General features: G+C 49.7%; 1 protein-coding gene across 1 annotated transcript in view; it reads right to left on the bottom strand.

The window, feature by feature from the left end:
• The window catches only part of CNTFR (ciliary neurotrophic factor receptor), a 427,487-nt gene that overhangs the window by 38,607 nt on the left and 373,296 nt on the right, over window positions 1-15,584 (bottom strand). The window contains 1 exon segment of the mRNA XM_077818087.1: window positions 2,120-2,283. Within this exon segment, the coding sequence (XP_077674213.1) occupies window positions 2,120-2,283 (164 nt within the window).

Here is a 15,584-nt window from a genome sequence, read left to right as displayed (position 1 = left end):
CAGAAGAATGATGCAGCCATAGCATGAGTGATGGCAGAGAGGGAAAAAGCCCGGAACATCAGCAGTTCTGGATCAGGCACCTTGGTTCTTAAAACAGGAATGCCAAGCCATGCAATATGGAGCAAAGGATTGTTTTCATCTACATCTCCACTCCCAGATGCAATGGGGAATCATCTCCAGATTGCAGCAATGAATCACATTGGGGTGTTACACTGGGGACTGACTGTTTCTTGGGGCTTGTATTTTTACTGAGAATTCTCATCTAACATATTGAGATAGTCTCACTCGCCTTGGTATTTGAGCACCATACAGTTTTTAATGAGTTTAGCCTCATGGGCCCCCTGTGAAGTACAGGGTGTGCTTATCCCCATTGTGGCACACAGAGAGGTTAAGTGACTTGCCTAATGTCATACAGGAAGTCGGTGGCGGAGCAGGGGCTTGAACCAAAGTTTCCCACATCTGAGGCTAGCATCCCTAGCCACGGGACCATCCTTCCGCTCTTAACATAGTTTCAAATGCCAGCAATCATATTTAACAGACTCCAGGAGGCTGAAAAATTGCCAAGTCCCCTTTTCTCTTGAGGCACAACATAAAATGACCGGCACTCAGACACACAATCAGACCAAGCGGGCCGGCCTATCTTGAGAGCTTACAGTGAGACAGACATAGCCACCCTGACCCAAGGAGCTGTAGGCAGCAGGATTGCTGCTGTCACTGGTGTGGACAGGCAGGTTACTCCCATCCCAAAACAAGACAGATGAAAGATCATCTGATTGCTCATGTCATTCCTGCAAGGAGCCAAAAGAACAGAGCTGGTCAGAAAAGCACTGTCTGTAATTGCTTTGTTTGAAACTTCCCCTGGGTCTTCTGATTTTTGGCCAAGTGAAACCAAATTTTGCATTTCAAACACAAATTTTTTGTTTGTTTATGAAAGTGTTCAAAAACCTAAAAAACCATATTTTTATTTGTAGGTTTTATTTGTCAGGCTCCCCTCCCCTCTTCACCCCCCTGCTTTCCAGTGGGAAAATGGGTGGGGTAAAGAGAAAGAAAAGGGGACAAAAATTCCCCCCCAAAGCCAAGAATTTCTTGATTTTCAAAAAGAGAAACAAAAATTTCAATTGGGAACAAAACTACACATTTTTGCCTGGTCAAAAAATAAGAAAACACCTAAGGACCCAAAAATTTGACACAGAAATTTTCTTTGCCTTCAAAAGATCTTTTTTCATCAAAAAAGCCCATCTGACAAAGAAACATGGATCAGCTCTACAAACGTATCTGAAATGCAGGTCTACCACCAAGCTGTTGGTCTCGCTCCGTTTGCCAGTGAGCTAATAATCTCCCCATCGCACAGACCACCACCAAACATCGCCCTAATTGGGATTATAGTCAGCCAGTCTCAGAAGAGAAGACAAAGGTTGAACGGACCATGGAGACTCAAAAATGCTGTTACCCATGCTATCCCAGGTCTTCTAGCTAACAGTGGACTTCTGTCCTAAGAGCCTCACTGACAACTTTCTTTAAAAAACAAAAACAAAAACAAGAAATAAAAGTAAAACTACGATAACGTCAAGGCACAGGCGGAGTCCCTGACAGTACAGTGTGTTCTGGCACAAGGTATTTTTTATCTCTGGTTTGGAGTCTAACATGGCAGAGCGCATTTAAATGCGGTGACATTTACACTTCAAATAGCTCTTACGTCTCAGCGGGCAAGCTTTATGTAGAACATATGTATGGAAAATAGAGACTGGCCCCATAGTACAGTGCAGAGTGGGGGAGTGGTTTGAAGGTGGAATGGGGACTTGAAAGGGACGCCAGCTCTTGGTTGCGTTTGCTGGGCCTGACATGAAGGAAAGAATCAAATGTGCGTTTTCTGCAAGCTGGTTACCAGGCAGTAACCGCGCCTTCGCAGCAATAAAGCCCCTTCCCGTTCCCGAGCACCTCCTGTCCGAGGTCCTTCCCAAGCCATAGGTCCATTCTGAGGCATTTAGTGTCCCCCTTAACTCCACTCACTTCACAGCAGGTAAGGAGAGGCTGCAGGCTTGGGCCTCACAACCCAACAACCCCCTAGCCTTCCCCCCACCACCTGGCCCTCAGTGAAGGCGATTGAGAGGTCACTCACATGTTGCCACTGGTCAAGGATGAGGGGGCGATACCTCAAGAAGAATTTGAGCGGAAAGGACTCGGGGTCAGGCCAAGAGGAAGGGTTCTGCCACCTCACTTCGAGCCTCCGGGGGTTGTTGGATACTGGCTTGGCCACCACGTTCTCTGGAGGGTCCGGCTTTACTGGAATAATACAGAAAGGTTTTTTTACACCTTATACTCTTAGTCCATTCTCATGCTATTTCACAATACAGGACTGGGGTAGCTCTACTCCAGGTACAAACACACCACAGGTAACTTCCTCCCATGGTACATTTTGCCACTCACAAAATATCAGGTACATGTGCAACATGGCCACGTAGCTTCTAGACTCCGCCTTATACTTTGTGGCTATGTTGCAATATGTTTTATGAAGCATACAGTAAATATGTGGAATAGCAGATGCTTTTCCCTGTACAGATTAGAAGCTACTACATCGAGGAGGGTCACACAGACAGATACATGTACAGGGGTGATAGACAGAGAGACAGACAGACATTGTACTTGAGGACTAGTGAGATGAGGTGACTGGTAATGAGTTATAGACACTTGTATGGTACACTTCTAAGCCGTCTGTGCTCAATCCTGACCCCAAACCATCACTTTCAAGGCGATGACCCAGGAGGTCCCTTCCAGTCTGACATCCTATGTTCCTATGAAATCGAAGGGCCAAAGCTGGTGCTCGTTACTCAGCCGAGCTGACTTCAAGGGGAGTTTGGCCTGAATAAGAATTAAGTAAAAGCCTCAGAATTTGGTCTTTGACTTTGATGAAGATTTAGGCTTCAGAAGGACTGAGAACATAGGATTCAACCCAGGTCAGTTACTGACTCTTAATAATCACCCAGAGCACAAGTCCCTTCTGTTTTACCTTCTTCCCCCAACTTTCAGCCTCTTCCCCTTTGGCTCTAGTTTGGGGTATTGGAATATTTGCTCACCTACTTCAGAGGCGTTTTGAGTGAGGAGTAATTAGCTGAAGTTTGTAAAGCGCTTTGAAGCTGAAGATGTATAAGGGTATCGATAGCAAATCAATCATTACTATACTTAGAGACAGGCCATTTTCTTCTTGGGGAATGGGGCGGTGTCCCACCAAGCATTGTTGAACTGAACTCCCAACTTCTAAAACTTTTAATTTGCTTTAGCAAATCTATGAAAGGCCAAGGTCAGTGTGAGGGCATTAGTGTGCTGCACTATTTCATGTTAACAACATAACATAAGAATGGCCACACTGGTTCAGACCAAAGGTCCATCTAGCCCAGGATCCTGTCTTCTGACAGTGGCCAGTGCCAGGTGCCCCAGAGGGAATGAACAGAACCGCTAATCATCAAGTGATCCATCCCCTGTTGCCCATTCCCAGCATCTGGCAAACAGAGTCTAGGGACACCATCACTGCCCATCCTGGCTAATAACCATTGATGAACCTGTCCTCCATGAACTTATCTCGTTCTTTTTTGAACCCTGCTATGGTCTTGGCCTTCACAACATCCTCTGGCAAGGAGTTCCACAGGCTGATTGTGAGTTGTATGAAAAAATATTTCCTTTTATTTGTTTTGAACCTGCTGCCTATGTTCTGTGGTAATTAACAGCGTGTTAATTATTGAACAGGTGAGAAGCACAGAAGTTGCAGGGCGCCTAAACCTAGCTGTGTGTTCTGTCTCTCCATTCATGCTTATACTCTCCTGGGGAGCTGGTTAGACAGATATGCCCCAGAACCTGGCAGCCGGACACATCCAGATTGCAAAATAAACCCTGCCTGAGAAAGCTGTGTGCTCCTGTCTGTGCACCAGTGTGGGCCCTTCCAAACCAAACAGGTGAGCGAATCCCTCCGGTTCTGCTCTCAGCTCAAGGGCAGTGACGGCAGAACAAGTCACTGGGCTACACGATCTCTTTCCCTCTCTGCAGCATCGCAAACAGGCACCAGCCGTCTATAGCTGCACGGAGATGGAGCAGGGTGGGAGGTGGTTCGACAACGCACTTTCACAATGGGAGAGCAATTCTATCGTCTCCGGGTAAGTGGGGACTGGCCCAGAGCCCACTGACGCCAATACAAAGATGGCCTCTGACTCCACTGGGCTTTGCCTCAGTCTCAGGGAGCAAGCCTGTGCAGGAGGTATCATCACACCAATTTTGGAGATGGCTTCCTGGCCTGTGGTACACAAGAGGCCAGGCCAATAATGGCCATCTGGCCTTCAGTATCTGCAGATGACATGACTTCCACCCCACTCTGAATACACCCCCTGGCCAATCATCTCCATGGCAACTGACTGGCCAGGTGACGATCAGTGACTAGGATTCACAAATTGGGACTCAGCAGCAGAGGGACACCTGGCGCCGAGGACCCAGTTCAACCAGAGCCTCCTCAGCCTCTCTCAGTCCCAGATCCTCTCTCTGCGGGCGTCTGATGAACAGTGGGCCTCATGCAGCTATGCCCTCTGAGCCCCACGATTCCAGGGGAGCTGCTGAGGTGATGGGCTCCCTCCAACCCCATGCAGTATTGGGGTTCAGGCTCGGGAGGGGACTTCCCTTTCTGCTCCGTCTCTGCCGTGCTCACGACCCTGCTAGCCGACAGTCCGGTGCCTCCCTAGCTGGGAACTGGAGAGGGAGCCCCTCGTGCCAGGGCGCTGGAAGTTTAGTATGAGGGAGGATGGGGCTTTCAGGGTAGCTCTTGGCCATGCAGCACTCTGCCAGAGGGGCGGAGGACCCCACGGGAATCCTCGAGGCCTTTGAATAAAACTCAAGCTGAGTGTAACGTGTCTGTCTGTCTCGTCTCCAGCAGCCTCTGGAGGAGTCCACCACCCTAGCCCTGGCTGCTGTTGGACAGTTCCACAATCTGCAGCCTGGTTCTCTCTGTCGACAGGAAGAAGCTTGGACAGGATGAGCCTAGGTTTGTAACTAGAGTGCCTTGGCTTCCTCTGGGTGCCTCCAACGGTTACTCCCCTGCTTCCTACCACAGGACTTTGGCCAGTGGTGATTCCTGTGGACAATGGTACAACCCACACAAAAGGCAGGTGGCCAAAGGACTCACAAGGCCAACAGATCATGCCCTTTATCCAAAAGTGTTATGGAGGAGTCACCGGGTGATGCTGTTATACGCAGTCTTTTTCTGAGTTCTTTTTCTGAGCATGCAAGTGCTGTTCAGCCTTTGAAGTCATGCTGCTTGTTGTTAGTTTTGTGATGTGATTACTTTTGGGTGGGAGCTGTAGCCAGCAGCAAGGGAGTTCGGTCTCTGCTCTCTAACCAGAGTCAGTTCTTGGGGGGCTGAGATTCCTGGAAGAAGGGGTTGCCTGTGGGCTGCTTGTGACCACCACTGTTCCAGGACTGTTGAATATAGTGTAAATAAATGAAGTTACACTAAGAAATTACCCAGACTCCTCATCTAACCGTCCCACAAGGCCCAGATATCTTCTACTGCTGGATAGAGGGACAGCAGCAGCATAAGATACCTGTCTAGTTAATGAGCAACTTCTGTACTGTGATTGTTGTTATTATCTGCTGGGCCCTGGCAATGTGCATGGTGCTGTACTGGACACGACACAGAAACAGCCCCTGCCCTGAGGTGCTTGCGACATAGCTGCGAAGACAGGATGCACTGGGGAACCCAGGGGAAGGAAGAACTGGGGGCTGGTTATTCTTTGCGTGGCGAGTTCCCGTCCAGCAGGCCCAGCAGGAGGCGTGAGTGGGAAGGAGTGCCTCGAGTGCAGGAGAGCGGTACCTGAGTGAGCAGGGATGGGGAGGGCCTTTGATGCAGAGAGGATGGCAGGGGACCAGTCATGGGAACGGCAGACAGAGACACAGGGGATCTTGAGCCTGCATCCTTGAGCCACAACTTCCCTCTCCCGTCGCTTCAACCATCTTGCCTGCCGCTGCATCAATTCACTGGCTGCCTCTTAAACTTCTGATCCCAGCCTTCCAGGCCCCACATCGCTCGGCCGACACCTCAGGCCCCGTCTCCTTTGATGGCGCCCCCGCCACAATGCCAGCTTCAACACCTGTTCAGCCCCTTCTCTCACCAGCGTCCTCCCTCCCTCCCGGATGGAGCACCCTGCCTCAACCCGCTACCTCCCTCGCCTCCCCTGGAACCTCACTGCTGCTGTCCTGCCTACGAGCCGCAAAGGGGGGGGGGTTGGGGAGAGGAAAAGATGAGGTCACGAGGCAGATGTGCACATGCCTGGGAGAATGACTGACCGATCCCAGCAGGGGCACCTCCTGCGCTCCCCTTATCACTCTGTTCAGCACATCACATGTTGCATCGTGTCAGGTTCGGGGGGGTTAGACAATGGGCTTGGCCTGTCTGGCCGACAGCTGGAAAGACGCGATCCTACGGGCCTGATGCTGCCAGGTGCTGAGCATCCTCAACTCCCCCATGATTTTCCTTATAAGGTTTTATCCACTGGGGAGGAGGTGGGGTGTTATAGCCAGGTGACGTGTGCAAATGCACGTGCTTTTTGGGGGTCACTTTTGAGGCACAATCACCCCATTTGGTAGCAGGCCAGCTGGGGAGGGGGGACAATTATTATCAGGCCTGATTTTCCTCTGGTGGCTTTGCCTTTTATCAACAAGCAGCAGGGGGAGGATTTGTCGGGTCTGTGCAGTCCTGAGCTACTCCAGATGGCTGTGTAATTCCTTCTCTTGCTTTGAATCCCGGGGCTTGGGGTGGACATCGGCTTCCATTAAAAGGGCCTTTGAGTCCAAACACATACGGAAAAGTATAAATCCAGCGCTGGCTCTGTGGACTTTGTGGATTTGGTTTGCAAAACAAAATATCTGTGTTGCTGAACGAATGCAGATGATTTCAAAATCCAGCTTAACATCAAGTCTGCGAGAAACCTTGGGGATGAAAGGCGCTGGGCTGGGTGAATGTGAGATATTGCGACAGGGGAAACTTTCAAACCCTCCAACTTAAATCCATTCACTTTGCAGGTGTTTCTCCTTTGCTGTGTTTGCTAAGGACCCAAACACTCAGGGCCAAACTCTCTCCCGGTGTCACGCTCTGAGCCAAATCCTGCTGTCATTTGTAAAGCCAGAGTAACTTCATCAAATAGACGGGGAAGGACTCGGATACTGGGGTGAAGATCGGTGCACATGTGCTTCAGATGGGCTGACAGCTGGATACGTGACCCCTTGGGTTTACGCCAGTATAACTGAGGGCAGACTATGGCCCCAGATGTCAGTGAAGCTGCACCAGGGATGGGCTTGGCTCTTTGTGGATGGAACGAGAGTCCCAGTGTAAGAACAAATACCAAAATAGTATCAGTGGGTGGAACAAATCCATCCATTTTGTCAGAGATTTGGTTATGAGCCATTCGCATGTGGAGCAGCCCTTTGAACTAAACTTTTTTCCCAAGCAAAATGGAGGTATAAAATGAAAGTTATACTGGTATAAGGTAAAGTGTGAATTTAAAGTGAGATAGTTCTACTGGTATAACCCTCTGAGGACACTCATTCTCGTATAAGATAATGTTGCTTGGGAAGTGGTTTAAGACAGAAAAAAGCTACTTTTATACTGGAGATTTCTGGGAGAGAATCTTCTGGCTCTGAGCAGCAGCAGACTCAGTCCTTGAGTGGGTCTGCACGTTTGTGGTCAGCAGAGAGTCTGCAAACGGCGCTCCAGTGTGTTTAGAAAACAGTGCTCCCAACCCTGAGGTCCTTGTTCAGTTCTCCCCGAATCAGTGGGAGTTTTGCCCGAATAAGGATTGCATAAAAATGGAGTCAGCCTCTCAGGATTTGTGTGAAGAACAACAGCATCCCCAATCTGCAAAATGGTGTGACAAACTGGGCTGTTTCCGCCATGTTCTCATCACAGATTTTCAGGTCAGAAAGGACCATTGTGATCATCCTGTATAGCACAGGTCACAGAACCTCACCCAGTGGTTTCTGCTTTGAGCCTAGCAGCTTGTGGTCAAACTGAAGAATATCCTCAGCTCACTGACTCTTCCCAGCTCTGGTTATCTAGGCGCCTGTGTGTCACCTCGCTAACACCAGAATATACGTTCATTCTGATTGTGCACTGAGGGGCCAGCTAGTTTCACGGAACATTTGTATCCTGGTCTCAGCGAGAGATGGTTCAGGGAGAAGAAATTATTCAGCTAGTGGGAGTTTTACCTTTGTTTCCAGTGGGACCAGGGCTCGGCCAATGCCGGATACTATGACCGCAGCTAGCATTGCTACCTTTGTTTGTTTTGTCCATCTTAGGGTGGAAGCTCTTTGGAGCAGGAAAAACGGCTTAATTTAGTGTTGAAAAGTGCCGTGTACATTTGCAGCTATGTATAAATCAGTGTCACAGTTCTAGCTCCTCTGGAATATACCAGCTGGTTTGTCTGATGGACTGTTCAAGAAGAAATCCTTCATCTTCAATCAACTAATAACTTCACAGAGAGATTCCAATGTGCAAGGCAGCCAGTCCTGAAAACCTTGTTTCCATCTGCACCACCACAGAGGAGGAACCTATTAACTAGCACAGGGGAGCCTACAGAAGTTTGGAACATCCTGGAAGACAGCAGTAAAGGGCAAGAAGGGGCAAACTTTGAAAGTCTAACAGATGCCAGCTTCAGATGAAGTGTAAAGTCTACAGCATAACTGCTTCCTATCATGCTGTAGACATTCTCCAGCTTTGTAACTGGTTTAGATCTGTTCTCAGGATTTCACTGAGGAGATCTGCTATCTAGTGCTCAAATACTATAGTGAGGGGGCCCCGACCGACAGACAGACAGGGCAGGGGTTGAGGAGTACAGAGTTCAGTTCTGGGCACCCCCTTGCCAAAAAGCTATTGACAAGCTGAAGGGAGTTTAGCACAGAGCAACAGAAATGACTGGGAGATCTGCAGGGATTGCTGTAGGAAGAACAAAAGGCATTCTTTTATACACATTAAATCAACCAACTGATCCGCTAAGAGGACTCAGCCTCGGCTCATGACCGATTTGCAAGCAGTAAAAAATACAAAAAGAAAATATAGCAAGCACTGTAGAGCAACAGGGTGAAATGAAGGACTTGCCTACCCAAGAAAGTTATACTGGGATAAGGTAAAGTGTGAATTTAAACTGAGATAGTTCTACTGGTATAACCCTCTGAGGATACTCATTCTCGTATAAGATAATGTTGCTTGGGAAGTGGTTTAAGACAGAAAAAAGCTACTTTTATCCTGGAATAAGCATGTCCCCAAAGGAAGTTATACTGGTATAACTATAGCCGTTTAATTACACTGGTAGAACAAGTGGGAACCCCTACCACTTCGATCTTTTATAATTAGATTGTACAAAACAATAACAAATGTATCATAGGGGACAAGCCTGCATTGTTCTCCATAGGGATGGGCTGGATTGAACCCTATGGGGACATACGAACCACATGGCAACCATTTAGGTCGTAGAAAAGATTGACCTTTCTAACTGACCAGGAGCATTCTTGCTAGCACTCAAACAAGTAGATATCAAACAGGGGTTCTGTGATTTTTGCAAAGACTTTGCCATGTTTATGGAGGTACCCTGAGTCTCTCATTTGATGTCTTTGGTTTCGCGCCTTCAAAAAATGTCAGTCATCCAGTCAGAGAGCAGAAACAATACCACGTGACTCAGGTAACCCACTTCATGCCAGCAATGACAAATGAGGAGCAGACCAGAGAACAGTGGAAGTAGTAAATGAATCACTTAGCTCACAATTAGTGCCTAGGCCAGGAGGAGTTCACATAAAATGTGTAGCACCCCATTTCAAAGGCTGACCCAATTCATTTAAAACAGAATCAAAATCCCTTCATGGATAATTCACTGGCAGAAAAATGGGGAAAATTCATCATATAAATAATCCTCAGCAAAAAAGATGTATTTACCAATTGCTACTGGCCCAGTACTTCTAAGAGCAGCCAGGGCAACACTGCAGTGGCCACGTAAATTTCCTTCCCGTGTTTTCATTTCCAAACTTGCCATGCTGTGTGAACTCCCTCCTTTTCAGAGAGCCCCTGCCCCGGTCAGACAAACTTGACCTCAGCTTTTCAGATCTCACCCCAGCCAGTCACCTTGTCATATCTCCGAAATTAAGCAGTCCGGCCCCATCAGTCGCGGAAAGGAGGAACTCTCTGAGTAAAACCAAGGTGCTGCAGGAAATGGAACGGATGAGGCACTCTGTGCTGTCAGTCACTACCACAGCACACTGCACTATCCGAGCCACCGTCTTTCAACCGAACGGTAAAACCGATCACTTAGGATCATTCAATATCCCGGGGCATTTTTCACAAGAGTAAGGGTATTAAACTCCACGGTTTGGCCAAATTCCAGTCTAGGTCTTTTAATTCTGCCTGCCGAAGTAGTTTAAATTGAACGGACCTGCTGTGTAGGTTGTTACAGACCCATCTGTGTAGCACGTGAGCACCTCACAGACATTAATACCGGATTCTCACAAAGCCCCTTGGAAGTAAGGAAGAATCATTAACCTCACTGTACAGCTGGGACACAGGGAGATTAAGTGATTTCCCGAAGACCACACAGGGGGCCTGTGGCAGAGTCAGGAATTGAACCTGGATCTTCCGGCTCAGTTCAGTGCCTTGACTCCAAGGCCATTTTGCCTCTCTCTGTCCTCACATTATAAATTGCTGCTCAATGTGGCCGGGCTGCCATCTGAGAAGTGGCTGTGTTTTGGGGGGCGGTGAAGTCTCCCTTGCGTATAATCTGTATGCTGTTCTGCAGAATGCTCTGGTTTCCTTTCAGGTTGAAGGGGTCAGGGAACGCCTGCCCTTTCAAGTGCCGGGATTGCATTTGAGCATGTTATCGCGTCCGAACGAGCCGAAAATGTCTTTCCCTTCCTTAGGTTGGTGGCCTGCACTCTGCTGTTCGCTTGGAATTGCGTTTGCCTTGAATTGCTTTTGATATGCGGAATAATTAGCACCAGCAGGATGTTACATTTTTAATGCCGTGTATTTTCTTTTGACAACTTGCCCAAGGCTCCCATCAGAAAAATCACGGAGGTGAGGTGGTGTTTTTTTTTCCCCCTCCCCTCTTTTGCCTGAAGAATGCAAATACCATCTGTCAGGCTGCTTTAAAGCTGTTAAAACACAAGTCAGGATTCAGAGAGGAGCTGTTCACTCCCCCTCCCCCACATACAGCAAACGGGAATGACAGTGCTGGAGTCTCTTCTCTATCAGAATGATGTTTGTACTCGTGAAAGGCTCTGGCAGTCCCCACCATATGCAAAGGACAAAGTGTCCTATGGGCAGAGGCCATGCAGCTGTCCTCCAGGCTCACTCCTCACCCCCGCTATGGCCTGCAGGGATCACTTCTCCACGGCCCATTCGGTGCTTGGCTTCTAGTGAGAAGGCCACTCAGGGCCCAAATAGCGCCTATCAGGATGGGGGTCATGTGACACTGCACCCCATATTCTTCACTGATATTACGATATGATATGATTAATACATAATGATGTATTTTATGCAAGATGGGTCATGTGAGATATCATTGGAAAGATTATGATTTACTGAATATGATTATTCTATTTGTATGCATGTATCATTTTTGTATCTGAAGTTAGGAATATTGACTATGTATCTGTATTACAAATCTGTTTACACCTGGGGAACACCCACTAGGCAAAAGACTGTCAGTCTAGATGGCTGGCTGGGAAAGGCCCATTCAAGTTAATGAACCATTAGGGAGAACACTAGGCCTAGAAGAAGATTATTTCCCACCTGGGGGCCTTCCTGAGGAAGCTACAAACAGTCTCCAAGTCATGGCAGCTGTGACACTAAAGGGACCAGAGACCAAGTCACCTGGTGCTGGTCTCCATCTTGGAATACCAGTGTTTTTCTACTGACTGGCGTGGGAACCAAGCTTTGAGACAAAGGGTTCCCTGCCTTATGCAAAAGCTATATAAGGCAAGGGAGTGACATCACTGTGGTTCTTCACTGACTCTCCCCCCAAAGAGACTCTTGAAAACACCGAAGGAACAGAGCCTGAACTGGGGGAAGTGCTGGACCCAGGCTAAAGGGATTTTTAGCCTGTGAAAGGAACACCTGGGGCTTTTAACTGTAAGCAAGTGCAGCTGGCTTCTTAGGAATCTCTGCAGCCCGCTTGAATCATAATTTAAGGAAAGAAGTTGCTACTCATATACAATCTCTTTAGTATATTAAACTTAGTTTGCGTGTTTTGTTTGTTTGCTAGGTAACCTGCTTTGATCTGTTTGCTATCCCTTATGATCACTTAAAATCTATCTTTTGTAGTTAATAAACTTGTTTTTTCTTTCTCACAAGCCAGTGTGTGGGAGTCATAACTTGGGGCAGAAAGCCGTTGCATATCCTTCTCCTCATTGAGGGAGAGGGCTAATTTCATGAGCTTACACTGTACAGTTCCCTGTGCAGTGCAAGACGGTATAATTTTGGGTTTATACTCCTGGGAGGGAGGGGCGTGCACTTGAGCAGCTGGGCAGTTCCTTAGCTGTAGCCTCCCCATGCAGAGCTGATCACAGCATCTGTATGTACTGCAGCTGGGTGTGTCCCTACCTGTGTGTGTGTGGGAGCCTGAGAGAGGGCTTGGCAGGCTGGTCACAGCAGTACAATGTAAAGGGAGCTCAAGATGGTGGGTCGGGGGGCTCAGTGGTACCCCAGGTCCAGGTGGCACCCCAGAGGGGAGGGGGAAACCTGTCACAGGTCGGATATCCGTTGAGAGCTGGGCTCACTTCACAGCTGGGCCACCAAACCACCAGATGAGGGTAGCAGCTTGTGGATGCTGGTGACCCGTTGGCGAATGGCCCCCCCAATGCTGCCTCTCTAAGGCCAGGCGAGAGTCACCAGTAGATACTGTGGTTTGTTATGCTCGGCCAGCAGGTGAGGAGTCGACAGGGGGTGAACATCCCAGCATTTTCCCTTCAGGAAATGGAGCAAAACTGCATGTTTCTAGCCCCCCACCCCTAGGCAAAGTAGGTCCTAGGTCCCCTCCCTGCTGCTGTCGAACCTGGCTGTACAGACGTGGAGGTAAATGCAGGGGTGCTGGAACAATGTGTATAGCGGGCGTGCTGAGAGCCATTGAACCAAACTGTGAACCCTGGATATAAGGAAAACCACTTCAAGCCACGGCGTGCGGCAGCTCCCCCCGCCCCCCCCCAGTTCCAGTACCTATGGATGGTAAATGACTAATTTTTCTGCCCAGACATGATGCTTTTGGTCTGTTTTACCATGGGGCGGGGGAGGGCAGGGAGGGGGAGTTTCCTCGCACGATGCTTGGCCTGACCGGATGCCGGAGGGCGGGGAACACAGTCATAGGCTATATCTACACTTGGAGCTTGGGGTGTGACTGCCAGCTGGCACAGACATCCTGGTACTAGCTCTCAGGGAGCGAGTGCACTAAGGACTGTAGTGTAGCCATGGGGGCACGGGCAGAGGCAGCGGTGGCCCAGGCTAGCCACACCGAGTTCACACCCACAGGGTTCAGGCGGGTTTGTGTTCGGCATGGCCAGCCTGTGCCGTTGCTTGCCGTGTTACCCCAGCTACGCTAGCTCGAAGAGAGCTAGCATGAGTGGGTCTGTGTGAGTTGGACTCGCAGCCCCAGCTCCAAGAGTACACACAGCCAGAGTCAGACCTCCTGTCTCTCACAGGGCTCCAATCCCACCCAGCACCCGCCCGCTGAACCCGACACCCCGCCCGTCAGTGCAGGCACAATGGCGGCTTGCCTTAGACAAGCCGGCTCTTTTGCTTCACGGTGTTTCCCAGCCAACGACCAGCGGTTCCTGACTCCTGCATGGAAACCATGGGCTGAACCAGGAAGCCATGAGATTCAAGGCCCTGCCCACCCCCGCCTGCCCCACCCCGCACAGGAGGGAAGCTCTCGCTCCTTTCCTTGGCACTTTAGGGTACATCTACACCACAACTGAAGATCCACTGCTGGCCCGTGCCAGTTGATGAGAAGGTCCCAAAGCTCGGGCTGCAGCCTAACCCCTGAACATCTAACACCGCATTTAAACAGCCTCTTAGCCCAAGCCCTGTGAGCCTGAGGCAGCCGGCCTGGGCCAGCCGTGGGTGCCTATTGCAGTGTAGACACACCCTTCGTGTCCTCTGGAGGCACAGGGGGAGTCATCCAGGCAGCCCTATAGAGTCTAAGCCCTTTCTGATGAGTAACCTCTGGCTGTCCTCCCCCTGCCCAACCCAGAATGTACTGCTCTTCACCCTCCCCAGGGAGAGGATCCTTTTGAACTGGATCACACGCCTACGGCAGCTCAGGCATGGGCTGGCTCCTTCTCGTCCCGCTGTAAGGCCTCGCCAACGTGTCTCTGCCGGCTCGCGCTGCCTATAGGGACTTCAGCGCTGCCAGGATGGATCAGACCGGGGGCCCATCTAGCCTGGTATCCCTGGTGATGGGACAATCTTCCCACAGGGGAAGTTTTCTCCTGAGCTGCAATAGCTAATGGTCAGTTTATGCCCTGAGGGTTTATAGCTCCCATGGTCACTGTATCTAGTCCCTCTCTGTGTGTCTCTGCTCCAAGGCCTCCACCTGCTCCCCCGGCCCACTCTCACTGCTCCCACCCATGAACCACCCCCTCTCTCCAGGCTCTCTCCCTTCTCTGCTGATGGCACCTGTCTGTCGGCTCCCACGCTCCTTTGGTGCAAGGAGCAGAGGCGTTTGGCTTATGGAGCATGGTAAGGGGCGCACCAGCCACCCTGGCTCCTCTCCCCACTCCTGGCTGCCCTGAGCTCCAAGCTCCTCTCCCAGCCTCAGCGAATACTGATACCTTTGCAGAAAGCATAACTCAGAAAACCGTTTCCAGGCCAGAGAGGGGAGGACAGCAGCCCGGATTCCTTACTGAGCAGAGACAGGGGCCGGAGGGTTCGAACACATCTTGCAGCCATCATTTAAAATGGCAACACAGAGTGACTCCTTGCAGCTGGATGCTAACAAGCGGCGCTATGTGACCGGCAAGCGAGGCAGCAGCAAAGGGCATCAGAAGAATGTGCCAGTCATTTTCCACTCAATTAGAGTTCATCTTCTGGGCTTCTGGGGAGGGGGTTTTCCGTTGGAGACTAGAGCAGGGGAGGGGGAGGAAGCACACCAAAGAAGGTTAGTTCTTCCCAGGCCTCTGGCTGTTTAGATGGGCCCCATCGCTGGTGGTCTGACAAGGAAACAAGTGCCAGACTTGCTCCATGCTCAACTGAGATTCAATTCAATTCCATTCAGAGGGAGTCAGGGAGAGTCTGCTAAGCTCCTGAATGTGTGGCTGGACTTCTCGGGGGAGGAACAGCCTTTAATCTGAGGCTGCATCTGAATTTACTACTGGCTGTGTCTACACTAGGAGTTTCTGGGGCCATAATTCCCAGCGGGTGCAATATCAGTGGAAGCTCTAGTATATACAGCTCTCAAGTGTGTTTACCTCCACCACTCAGACGAGGGTTAGATGACAATGGTCTATCTAGACTAGCATAAAAGGTGGATTTTTTTAGGAACATAGGACTGGAAGGGACTTGCTGGGTCAATGAGTCC

The sequence above is a fragment of the Eretmochelys imbricata genome, chromosome 5, assembly GCF_965152235.1.
Source record: "Eretmochelys imbricata isolate rEreImb1 chromosome 5, rEreImb1.hap1, whole genome shotgun sequence".
In the NCBI taxonomy this organism is placed as follows: domain Eukaryota; kingdom Metazoa; phylum Chordata; order Testudines; family Cheloniidae; genus Eretmochelys; species Eretmochelys imbricata.
Note: the sequence above shows the minus strand (reverse complement) of the source record. Positions and strands in the feature narration are given on the sequence as shown.